The sequence below is a fragment of the Gobius niger genome, assembly GCF_951799975.1.
Source record: "Gobius niger genome assembly, chromosome: 19".
NCBI classification, from domain to species: domain Eukaryota; kingdom Metazoa; phylum Chordata; class Actinopteri; order Gobiiformes; family Gobiidae; genus Gobius; species Gobius niger.
This window is the reverse complement of record NC_136870.1, coordinates 25,663,741-25,676,924: the sequence shown is the minus strand read 5'-3', so window position 1 is coordinate 25,676,924 and position 13,184 is coordinate 25,663,741. Positions and strand designations below refer to the sequence as shown.

The window sequence follows — 13,184 nt, the reverse complement described above, 5'->3', positions numbered from 1 at the left end:
CGGTTTGAATGTGTGGTTTTGTTGATATATGAGACATAAAGATTTGCTCAGGGTTTTGGATCTTGGTTAGTTTTTGAATAAGCTGTTTATGAATGAAAAGAATCAGCAAAAAAAAAATCTATTTCCGGCTTGTTTTTTTTCTTTCTTTAACCTCTTAACTCCCGAGGGGACCTTTTTCCTATTTTTTTATCACATTTTTTTCATTTTTTATCAATTTTTTATCACATTTTTGTCAATTTTTGATCCATTTTTTTTCATTTTTTTGTCACATTTTTTTTCATTTTTTGTCACATTTTTTTTCATTTTTTGTCACATTTTTTTCATTTTTTGTCACATTTTTTTTATTTTTTGTCAATTTTTTATCACATTTTTGTCATTTTTTGTCACATTTTTTATCACATTATTTTTCATTTTTTGTCACATTTTTTTCATTTTTTGTCACATTTTTATCAATTTTTTGTCAATTTTTTTATCCATTTTTTGTCAATTTTTGATCACATTTTTTTCATTTTTTGTCAATTTTTGATCAAATTTTTGTCATTTTTTTGTCACATTTTTGTCAATTTTTCCACCATTTTTTGTCATTTTCTTGTGACATTTTTGCCTCTTTTTCATCAATTTTTCGTCACTTTTTTGTCAATGTTTTCTCACTTTTTTGTCACATTTTCATCATTGTTTCCGTCTCAGTTTTGTCGCTATTTTCACAGCTTTTTTCCGGAAGCTTTTTGACTGGGGTAAAGCCAAACTGGAGAAAATGTGCTCGGTTCAGGTGGGAGTTAAGGGGTTAGGTAATTAAGTGCTTTATTTGTCATAGTTCAAGTGTTCAGGTGTTAGTCCCTGAGCCGCTGTGGGTCGACCTGAGCAGGAGGTCGAGGAAACAGTGCTCCGCCTCCTGGGTTTGTCCCCGTTTCAGAGCGTGGTGTCCTGCACTGGTCAGCTCCTCCTCCTTCCTCTTCCCCCGAGCAGCTCCCTCCGCTCCACCACCGTTCATCTGTTTTATTCTCCAGTGATCGTCTCATGTGGGAACTCGGGCGACCGACTTCCCGACTTCCACACCTGAAATCAGCTGATTTGTTCTTTTCTCGTCTAATGTGGAGCTTTTTAGTTAAACAACAGGGCTGGACCGGCCATCGGGAGATTCAGGAGTTTTCCCGATGGGCCGATGTACTTTTGGGCCGGTCAGATCGAGATAAGGCCCGTAATACCTTAACACCGGCCCACAATTAGCAGCAAGAACAACCAGAATCTCTATCATTACATTACATTACACAACTCCTCCACTAGAGGGATGTGAGGCCTTTTATACCCCTCTGGTGGCGCTTTCTTGAGTCATGGTTCACAGATAATCTGGTATAATGAGCAGTGGGCCTTTGGGACATAACACTCATGCCCCTCACATTGGGAATATAAGAGGAAATAGTTTATTGTAACTCCAGGACCCACAGAACCATGTCATTTTTTTGTCATTTTTTGTCACATTCTCAATTTTTTTAATCACATTTTTGTCAAATGTTTTTGTCATTTTTTGTCACATTTTTGTCATTTTTTTGTCAAACTTTTATCACATTTTTGTCACATTTTTGTCATTTTTTCCACAATTTTTTGTCAATTTCTTGTCAATGTTTTCTCGCTTTTTTGTCACATTTCCATCATTGTTTTCGTCTCAGTTTCGTTGCTATTTTCACAGCTTTTTTCCAGAAGCTTTTGGACTGGGGTAAAGCCAAACTGGAGAAAATGTGCTCCAAGGCCTTATTGTTTTGCTCATCACCTCGGCATTGAATATGACAGGGCCGGTCTTGACCCAAAAGTCCCGGGCCAATTTGTTTCTGCCAGTCCAGCTCTGTTAAACACTGCTATTTCTTTTGAGTTTCGTGTGAGCCGTGGTTCTGCTTTAAGTCCGAGCCCTGTCAGTGTTTGTGAATGGTCTGGTCGTGCACCTTTAGGCCGTCACGTCTTCCCTGGGTTTATAGTCTGGTGTTTCCAGTCGTAGTTTTGGTGGAGCAGCCGGACAACTGGCCTTTGTGGACGAGAAACTTCCACCACTTCAGATCATCCATTAAACCCTGTGGCGCTGTGTTCCTTTCACCTGCTTCCTCTGCCCCACTTTTCCAAAATAAACATCAGGTTTTCTTTTTTGTGTCTTGGCCCAGATTTAGTTTTAACAAGTTTTTTATTCAGGAAAATCTCAGCTGCATTTTTAAGGCGAGACATGGCAGGTCGATGTTGAGCTTATTCATTCACAAATACTGACAGGTTTGGCATCCACGTTGATGACCCTGAAATCCAAATATGGTCATTTACTTTCAGGGAGACAGCAGCGGCTAAAACTCTTTAACATCTGCACTTTAGTCACTTTAGACTCCATAAGACTCCACACTTTGCAGATTTTGAAGGTTTGTTCTGCTGCTGCGGTGGATCGATGGAGGAGAGACGTTTCTGCTCCCTTTACTGTGACTTTATTGTGATTCCGACGGCGTTCCCAGCCTGACTGACCTCCCCGTGTCCCGCAGGTATCCGCCCTCAGATCATGAACGGCCCCATGCACCCGCGCCCCCTGGTGGCGCTGCTGGACGGACGGGACTGCACCGTGGAGATGCCCATCCTCAAAGACCTGGCGACCGTGGCCTTCTGTGACGCGCAGTCCACTCAGGAGATCCACGAGAAGGTTTGCAAACTACACTCCTGTGTTTAAAGATGAAACTCGACACCGATTTTAATACTACGACCAGTGGCGTGCACAGACATTTTGAGGGGCAGGTGCTCAAGCAAGACAAAAGGGCACAACCCCCCCACCCCCCAAAAAAAGACAAAAAAAGTGATTTTTCTGTAATTAGTGACACTAACAGATTGATTGACACAGCAACATAAAATGTCCAATTATGTGGACCTAATAGTAATTTACATAGACTTTAAAGGACGATGTAGGACTATCACAAGGCTCTGCACTGCACTTAAGTTTAGCACAAATAAATGATGCAAAGGTACTGTAGCCTACACTTAAAACATCTGGTTTGTCAAATATCATGACATGGATATTTTTGTCCATGTCAAAAATATGTTAAATAACAATAATCCTGTTCCTGTGCACCTCACACAGATGCACAGTGTCCAGAACCCAGGCACCTCCTCACCTTCTCTCTCCTCTCCCTTCTGTCTCCTTAGCTCAGCTCACTCTGCTCTGGTCCTGGTCTACGCTCAGCCCAGGCCCTACAGCTCATTTTCAGAACATTTTATAACGCGACAAACAGGACCGCTAATGTGACTGACTTCTTACCGCTGACTTTGTCCGGACGGTCTCGACACGCGCGGCGGCGCTGACGGTCTCGCCCTGACGGCCCTTTCGTTTCCTCTCGTTTCCTTTCCCCTTAATAAACCAGTCATGTCGCGCTGGCTCGTTCATAAAGTTAGCGAATTTACAGTCTACTTTACTCCCGTGTTTCACAGAGATGGGCTGTACCATCTTCTCAAAAGGAGGAAACACGGGGACAACACAGCTGCCCTTCTGTGATCAGGAGCGTCAGCGCCGCCGCGGCTCGAGAGGCTGAGGTGGAATGAAGCGTGATTCGAAGTTGCTGAACATTAAAACTGTATTTTCAGCACATGTTGGCTCAGTAGGGCAAATATACAAGAAATAATACTTAATATTGGAGAGAAATAAAAACAGGTCTTGAGAAGGGCACTTAATGGGCACAGGGCAAAGGGGCAGGTGCTTGAGCACCACCTGGGCTCTACCTGTGCACGTCCCTGACTACGACAAAAAATAACCCTCTTTAAATATACACTATGTACTGAAGTAAACATATTTACACTGCAGAACGCTCAACAGTGCATCAGTTTATTTGATTTGGTCAAGGTCTTATTATAAAAGCTCTAATTTATTCTCTCTAATTAAATGTTTGGGATTTTCAGCAGTGTTTTTCATAGTCAAATGCTTTTACTATACTAATATAACCTACTATATAAACTAGGGATGCACCGATACCGATGCCAGTATCGGGTATCGGGCCGATACCACATTTTACTCATACTCGTATTCATTCATGAGGTCCCGATACCAGAAACCGATACCATTTGACGTGCGGCCAGCGCAGCTACGAGGCGCAGCTACGAGACGCAGCTACGAGGCGCAGCTACGAGGCGCAGCTCTCAGCTGAGGAGAGAAGAAGCAACAAACTGGAGAATTGTTTAGTGTAAACACAATAATCCACATAGAGCTGACTTTATTACAGACTGCGCTCTCTAAACCAGAGTCTGAGCTGGATTTAACCAGAGCTTAATGTTGTTAGCGCTGCAGCGTCTGCAGTGTTTACAACATACAGGCTAACGTTGCTAACTCGCGGCTAACAGTTTTGCCCATTCTGACGCCGTTTTATGCCCAGGGGTTTATTCATCTGAAAAACTAACCCAGCGACTAAAAAGTCCTCAGAAAATCCAAAGTAAAGACTTACAGCATGTTTATATTGAGGGAAAATGAGCTGCAGCAGAACAATGAAAACGCTGTAGCTTCTCGCTAAGTTACTACAAACACACGAGAAAATCTACAGGAGCTGAAGTAAAGACGAAAAGAGACCATTTAAGAAACATCTCAATACTATTGTTCAATAAAAACACATAAATGAATAAAGCTCAGGCATTGAGGAGCTTTAGGACATGGGCTTTTCTGTCTATAATGGACAGAGACATAAAAATATAAAATTATATTGAATGAAAATAAATAAATAAATGGCATCAGCACAATTCTAATATAACTGCTCTTAAATGTGTCGCCTACTTTACTTACGGAAATGTACATGAGTAAATTAACTAATTACAAACCAATCTGCTGTGAAAAAAGTAAGAACGTTGAAGAAAATGCCTTGTACTCGTATCGGTATTCGGTATCGGCGAGTACTTAAATCAAAATACTCGTATCGGTTTTAGAAAAAGTGGTATCGGTGCCTCCCTAATATAAACTACACAGATGACGTCACTGCGGTCGCATTAAAGGGCAGAACAGTGCATTCATTCAAAGGACCAAACAATGTTTAAAATGCACCTTTAAAATGCCTCCACATATATTCACGAGTCCAGTGTGAAGACGAGTAAATGTGTAGCTACACTCGGCTTTCAAATCATTTCATTTTGTTGAAAATTCATAACAGAAAATCAGCTTCAGAGCTAATGCTAACTGATACATGTAAACAAATGGAAGCAGCTAGGCTAAGCTACGCCATAGGAATGAGTGGGCCGCTAAGCTAACGTTAGCAACAATTGCAGATTCCACAGTTTATTTATTGGTTTATTTGGTCGGGACAGTGCATGTTAATGAACATACACGGGTCTCATGCATGTAAACGAGCCACACCGGATTATAGCCCTGGGTCTATCAACTCCACAGTCCAGCAGCAGCATTGTATCCTACATTCCCCTACGTCCCCCCGACCACCACCAACCACTCACACATCAGCATTGGGGTTATGGTCGGGTTCAGGAACGGCAAATGTGATGTGGGCTAAGCTGTGTTTCACTCACACACATTTTAGAAACTAGAAGGTCTTGGCTTTCAAATGAGCCGTCACACCGGCAGATACAGTAGGTCAGGGGTCGGCAAGTTTTCTTAATGGAGGCCGATTTTCTTTATTGTAAACAAAACCGAGGGCCGAAGCCGCTGATTATTAGCCCAAAGTAAAGCACAACACTGGACACTACATCTTTACCCCTCAACTCCCACCTGAACCGAGCACATTTTCTTCAGTTTGGCTTTACCCCAAGTCCAAAAGCTTCTGGAAAAAAGGTGTGAAAATAGCAACAAAACTGAGACGAAAACAATGATGGAAATGTGACAAAAAAGTGAGAAAACATTGATGAAAAAGTGACGAAAAATTGATGAAAAAGTGGCAAAAATGTCACAAGAAATGGACAAAAAATTGACGAAAAAATTAGACAAAATGTGACAAAAAAATTACAAAAATGTGATAAAAATTGACAAAAAAATTACTAAAAATTGACGAAAAAATTACCCAAAAATGACAAAAAATGTGACGAAAATGTGATGAAAAAAAATTGACGAAAAAATTACAACAATGTTACCAAAAATGACAAAAAAAATGACAAAAAAGTTACAAAAATGAGTTGAATACCCAACAAAAAAATGATGGAAAAAAAAATCTGATGACGTGAGGAAAAATATCCGTTCGGTTCAGTTAAGAGGTTAAATGAGATAAATGACTTAAAATGGCTTAAATAAAAGTTCTTCTATGTTGAATTTGAGTCGGTTTGAACCAAGATCCAAGATACAAATGCTACAGCGCCAACGGAACAAGAATAAAAAAGAGAATAACGACTTCTAGAGCTTTTATCTCGTCTAAGACCAGACCAAATCTACTCAAACCTTGGATTTAATCTCTTAATTCAAGTATTTATGTCATTTCTTCCTTGAAACGATTATTCTTTTTCCAGTGCACTTCTTTCAAATACCAGTGTTGTATCATATATGACCTAATTGGGTGTATTGACAGTATTTCTACCTTTTGTTAAAAGTTCTTTCTGATTTGTGTGATAATGTTTCTCAAAATCATCTTGAGGGCCAGCGGTTCTGCTTTACCTTCCTTTATGTCAGTGTTCAGGCTCTGCGGGCCGGGGGGAGGAGCTCCAGGCTCACGCTCAGATTAGCCTTTTATGCATAATTTATGATTGTTTTGTTGCTGCGGGAAACTGGAGCACCTGGAGGAAACATACAGAGACACTGGGAAAACACAACAAGCCTCATCCAGGACAATCGTGCCGTGAGGAAAGAGCGTTAGCCACGAGTGTAGATGAGAAGATTGTTTCCAGGTGAAAGGTGTTAACCTCTTACCACCCGCCTGAACCAAATGCATTCTGTCCTCTTTGGCTATTATTTAGGCCTGTGTAACACCTCATTTGAAAGATAAGACCCACAAAACTGATCTTTTTTTCTCGCGTTGTTGCTGTGTTGTCAACATTTTTTTGTTGAATTTTTATCACATTTTTGTTGAATTTTTGCCACATTTTTGTTGATTTTTTATCACATTTTTGTTGAATTTTTGTCACTTTTTTGTTGAATTTTTGTCATTTTTTTGTTGAATTTTTATCACATTTTTGTTGAATTTTTGCCACTTTTTGTAGAATTTTTGTCACTTTTTTGTAGAATTTTTGTCACTTTTTGGTTGAATTTTTGTTGAATTTTTGTCACTTTTTGGTTGAATTTTTGTTGAATTTTTCTCACATTTTTGTTGAATTTTGTCACTTTTTTGTTGAATTTTTGTTGAATTTTTCTCACATTTTTGTCACATTTTTGTTGATTTTTTGTCACTTTTTTGTTGAATTTTTGTCACATTTTTGTTGAATTTTTGTCACTTTTTGGTTGAATTTTTATCACTTTTTTGTTGAATTTTTGTCATTTTTTTGTTGAATTTTTATCACATTTTTGTTGAATTTTTGTTGAATTTTTATCACATTTTTGTTGAATTTTTGCCACTTTTTGTAGAATTTTTGTCACTTTTTTGTAGAATTTTTGTCACTTTTTTGTTGAATTTTTGTCATTTTTTGGTTGAATTTTTGTCACTTTTTTGTTGAATTTTTGTCACATTTTTGTTGATTTTTTGTCACTTTTTGGTTGAATTTTTATCACTTTTTTGTTGAATTTTTGTCACTTTTTTGTTGAATTTTTATCACTTTTTTGTTGAATTTTCGTCATTTTTTTGTTGATTTTTTGTTGAATTTTTGTTGATTTTTTGTTGAATTTTTATCACTTTTTTGTTGAATTTTTGTCACTTTTTTGTTGATTTTTTGTCACTTTTTTGTTGCGTTTACATCCTTGATTTCTTTTCATATTTTGTAGCTGTTTTGGTGCTTTTTTCCAAAGAAGGTAAAGCCAAACTGGATAAAATGGGATCCGTTCAGGTGGGAGTTAAGAGGTTAAAACTGACCCCAAAGTTTCCTGTCATGTCTCCCCTTAACAACATCATCAACCGTCACCCGAGCGCCTCCACCTGCTCCACATCTGCTCCACGATCTCTCCATCCAAACACCAGCGTCCCATTTAAATCCTGACTTCATTACAGCCGCTCCGTCTCCCAAGCCCTTTAATAAACCTCTCGTCTTGGATTGCTTTATTACCAAATCTGTAACATCTGCAGATGCCTCGGTCTGTTTTATGGAAGGAGCAGATTAAAACATTTGCATAAACTTAAATAAAACATGGCGTTATTGGCAGAAACGTGATTGGAAAGTTCAGCTGCAGCGTCGACAGAAAAGAGGAGAGTTTTATTGTGCGCTCAGTGAGTAAATGGCTTCATCGTCCAGCAGATCCTCAGCTGTAAACCCGACACTTTTTGACAAATGGAAAGATCGAAACAGTTGAGATTTTAACATTTCTCTGAGTTTTTAAATGGTTAAAATCGGTCCAAGGACGAATGAGAAACATCTTCAATCCAGAACCAGGCTGTTTAAATGCACACGCCATAAAAAGAGATCGAGAACACGCGTGTTTCAAAACATGTCAACAATGAGGTCGTTGAAAAAGTCTTGAAGCAGAAATACAGTACTTCCCTTAACGTTAGTGTCCGTCCAGAGAGGAGAGAGGAGTTAGGAGAGAGTTTCATAAAACACTCATTATCTCCATTTCTAGAAAGAAAATCTGTGATTTTGATCAAAACTAGCCTCTGTTTAGCTTAGATTTCTCAGGAACCGAGAGACGTAGAACTAAACTGTTTTCGCCTACTGAGAGCTTAGAGTCTCACCTTTCAAACGAGCTACATCCTGTGTCCATAGCTATAACATAGAATCCGCTGTGGTGCTACAAATATCATGAAAAATGGTCTGGATTTTTGGCGCTCTACAGATAAATCCCCCAAAAAGTGCGGCCTCAATGTGTTAAGATAATAATAATAATACCTTTAATTTGTAAAGCACTTTACATGGAAATCTCAAAGTGCTACAACACAAATAAAAACTGATAAAAGCACACAGAGTTGGAGTTAAAAATGTTAAAAAGGGAACAGAAAAGTCTTGAGTCCTCTTCTAAAAGTCTCCAGAGACTGTGGGGCCCTCAGGTCTAGTGGTTTAGGGCACGCCACAGTTTAGGAGCAGCCGCCTGGAACGCTCTGTCACCAATTGTCCGGAGTTTTGTTCTGGGGACGGAGAGAAGGTTGAGTGTTCTGGTTATGGGCGGAGGGGTGAGGGGTTCAGTGAGATCGTCCGAGGCGTGTCCATGGATGCATTGATCAGCAGGCAGATTTTGTCTTTGATGCGTTGACCGATCGGGAGCCAGTGGAGGTCAAGATGCACGTGTGTTTCTTGAGAGCTGATTTAACAAGTGAATTTCTCCATTGTGAGGTCAATAAAGACTTATCTTATCTGTGCTAAGCTCTTCCCTTCAGATCGTCAGGTTGTAAATGACCCGTGTGCATCTGCAGGTTCTGAACGAGGCGATCGGGGCCATGATGTACCACACCATCACCCTGACCCGGGAGGACCTGGAGAAGTTCAAGGCCCTGCGCATCGTCATCCGCATCGGCAGCGGCTACGACAACATCGACATCAAGGCGGCCGGCGAGCTCGGTGAGTCGGGGGGCGGAGCCGCGGGCGGGGAGGGCGGGGCCGCGGGCGGGGGCGGAGCCGCGGGCCAATGACGCCGCTGGAAGATGTTGCAAAAGTCTCTGGAGAACCACAGATTTAATCAGATGGACAAAGGAACAATGTGGAAACGAGGGATCACAGAAACCGCCCAGAGGATTAGCTTTAATAACAAAGATATAAATAACGTGTGGTGAGGCTGGTGATTAGATTCTAATCAGGTTATCGCCTGGTTTCCTCATCAAAAACAAATGAGAGACACAGTTTTGGAAAGAAATCTCTAAAGAAAGAAATGTCTGATCATTATTTGGACACGTTCGCCTGTTGACCTTTCCACCAAAACTGATCATGACTTTTTTGTTGCTGCTTTTTTTCATTGCATTTTTTAAGTGTTTTTAAAATGTCTCAGTACTTTAAATTTTTGTCATTAAACGTGAATGGCTTAAATAGTCCCATAAAACGGAGTAAAATGATAGCAAAAGTTAAAAGGGAGAAAGTTAATATTGCTTTCTGGCAAGAGACACATTTGTCCCACACGGAACATGAAAAATTAAAAAAGATGGGTTTTCGTAATACCTTTTTCTCTTCACACAGATCAGGAAACAAAAGGGGTGTGGCTATATTAATTTCAAATAAAGTTAGAGGTAGATTTGTTCTTGTAAAGGGGAAAATAGAGGGAAAACAAATAACTTTATTCAATATATATGCTCCACCTGGAAGCCCAATCTCCTTTTTCAAAAAAATATTTGATTTAATAGCTTTAGAAAAAGATGGCATCATGATATGTGCAGGGGATTTATTGATGAATCCCACTTTAGGCATTTTGTAAGTGTTTTTGACCTTTTTTTGTAGGTTTTTTTGTCGTGTTTTGGCCACTTTTTTCCTCACATACAGCACGGTGGCACAGCGGTTAGTGCTCGTGCTTCCTACCAAGGACGGGGCCTTTCTGTGTGGAGTTTGCATGTTCTCCCCGTGTCTGCGTAGGTTTCCTCCGGGTACTCCGGTTTACCCTACCACTAAAAACATGTACAATAGACCAGGATGTATGAGAGTGTGTTTGAGAGTGCACATGGGGGACGACGGATGGAAATTAGCCCAAGGCTACAATCCGGATCGGCTTGTTCATTAAAGGAATAGGCCACCGTTTTTACACACTGAGATATGTTCTTACCTTAGCTTTGACGAGTTCTTTAGGACCTGTCTGATCTTCCCCCGTGCCTTCAGTCACGTAAACACAGCGCAGACGGCGTTAGCATTTAGCCTCTCCCTCTCTCCTCTATAGCTCCAAAACAGGTCAAGATAGAAGCTACCAAGCTCTTCCACGTTTTCCCTATTTAAATATGGTTACGTGAAGTGTTACACTACAAAGTATAATTACACAAAATTACACAATGTGGATTTTCTAAACGGATAAAAGGGGGGACTATATTGTAAGGCGTAATAATACCAGGAGTAGTTCGAAATCTGCGCGGTAATCTTCACTTTACTGTGCGGATGCCAAATTACTCCTGGTATTATTACACCTTACAATATAGTTCCCCCTTTTATCCGCTTAGAAAATCCACATTGTTTAATTGTTTACTTTGTAGTGTAACACTTCACGTAACCATATTTAAATAGGGAAAACGTGGAAGAGCTTGGTAGCTTCTATCTTGACCTGTTTTGGAGCTATAGAGGAGAGAGGGAGAGGCTAAATGCTAACGCCGTCTGCGCTGTGTTTACGTGACTGAAGGCACGGGGGAAGATCAGACAAAGCTAAGGTAAGAGCATATCTCAGTATGTAAAAACGGTGGCCTGTTCCTTTAACTTGCACTGTCCCGACCAAATAAACCAACAAACTAAACTAAACATTTTCATCACCTCTTTGTCGCTCTTTTGTGGCTTTCGTGTTTTTTTTTTGTTGCTTTTTCATCTCTAGTCGTCTTATTGTTGCTTTTCCGGCTTGTTTTTGACGTGTTCCTTTATTATTTTTTTTACATGTTTTTGACGTTCTTTAGTCGTGTGTTTTTGTCGCTCTTTTGACACATTTGTTGCTTTTAGATCTGGGTGATGCTAGCCTGGCCTTAGCTGTCCGTAAACTCCGGTCAGTTTTAATTTCCCTACACGTTCGTCTGGGCTTGATCTCAGTGGCCACGGTTGAATTTCTACTTACCATTCAGCGAGCGCGGGAGGCGGGGCTTGTAGGTGACGTTAAGCATTTGCTGGTTGTAGTTTGGCAATGGCGGCGGATACGAAAGTAAAGGAAGCTTCTTCAATCTGTCCTGGCTCGGCTCCAAAATATCCAGAAATTAAAACTGAAGCCTTGGAATGTGCAAGGAATGTTCCCTAAGAGCTATGATAGAGTTATGATTCCCTGCAGTGTTACGCAGGATGTAGAAGGACGGTGGGGGACTTGTTAGAAAGCTTGAAATCTCTAGTTTCCAGCACAAAAGATCCCAAGTCTCTGCTACTTCCCGTTCCAAAGTTGTGTCCAGACGTTGGCGCTGTAGAAGGTGTGATCTGGTCAAACAGTTACAGAGTTAAAAGTGGTCGTCCTGTTCTTGACGGTCGGTTTCCCCGCAGGCATCGCGGTCTGCAACATCCCGTCGGCCGCCGTGGAGGAGACGGCCGACTCCACCGTCTGCCACATCCTGAACCTGTACCGCAGGAACACGTGGCTGTACCAGGCGCTCCGCGAGGGCACGCGGGTCCAGAGCGTGGAGCAGATCCGGGAGGTGGCGTCCGGGGCGGCCCGAATCCGGGGGGAGACGCTCGGGCTCATCGGGTTTGGTAAGAGGAGAGTGAAGAGCAGAGCCGTGGGAAGATGTTTTAGTTAGTGGGCGCTGAGGGACAAAATGTACCCCCAAAATACTTTTTCTGTGCGTGAATCCTATTTATTAACCTCTTACCTCCCGCCTGAACCGAGAGCATTTTCTCCAGTTCAGCTTTACCCAAATCCTGTAGGCCAGTGTAACACCTCATTTGAAAGACCTACAAAACTAAATGGATCTTTTTCCTCACGTCAGATTTTTTTTCATCACTTTTTCTGTTGGGCAGTCGTCTCATTTTTGTCAAATTTTCGTGACTTTTTTGTCACTTTTTCGTCAAATTATTCGCATTTTTTTGTCAAATTTTTCTCACTTATTTGTCAAATTTTTGGTCATTTTTTGTACATTTTTTGTCACTTTTTCGTCAAATTGTTCAGTTTTTTGTCAAATTCTTATCACTTTTTTGTCAATTTTTTCTCAATTTTTCGTCAAATTTTTCTCACTTTTTTGTAAAATTTTTGTCATTTTTTGTACATTTTTTTATCACTTTTTTGTCAAATTTTTGGTCATTTTTTGTACATTTTTTGTCACTTTTTCGTCAAATTATTCACAGTTTTTTGTCAAATTCTTGTCATTTTTCGTCCATTTTTTCTCAATTTTTCGTCAAACTTTTCTCACTTTTTTCACATTTTCATCCTTGTTTTCGTCTCAGTTTTGTTGCTATTTTCACACCTTTTTTCCAGAAGCTTTTGGACTGGGGGTAAAGCTGGAGAAAATGTGCTCGGTTCAGGTGGGAGTTAAGGGGTTAATATTGCCTGCAGTTCACAAACTATCCACCAGGGGGTGCTGCAGTGCCCTCAG

The 13,184-nt window shown here is 40.5% G+C and overlaps 1 protein-coding gene and 1 long non-coding RNA gene across 3 annotated transcripts in view; one reads left to right on the top strand and one right to left on the bottom strand.

Annotated features, from left to right (window-relative positions):
- Window positions 1–13,184, bottom strand: part of LOC306978670 — a 183,149-nt gene that overhangs the window by 91,021 nt on the left and 78,944 nt on the right. The window lies entirely within an intron of this gene.
- ctbp2l (C-terminal binding protein 2, like) overlaps window positions 1–13,184 on the top strand; it is an 88,335-nt gene that overhangs the window by 63,590 nt on the left and 11,561 nt on the right. For both annotated transcript variants that reach the window (XM_079577217.1, XM_079577218.1), the window contains exons 3-5: window positions 2,511–2,665; window positions 9,417–9,561; window positions 12,139–12,345. In XM_079577217.1, coding sequence (XP_079433343.1) covers window positions 2,511–2,665; window positions 9,417–9,561; window positions 12,139–12,345 — 507 coding nt within the window. The remainder of the gene's footprint in view (window positions 1–2,510; window positions 2,666–9,416; window positions 9,562–12,138; window positions 12,346–13,184) is intronic.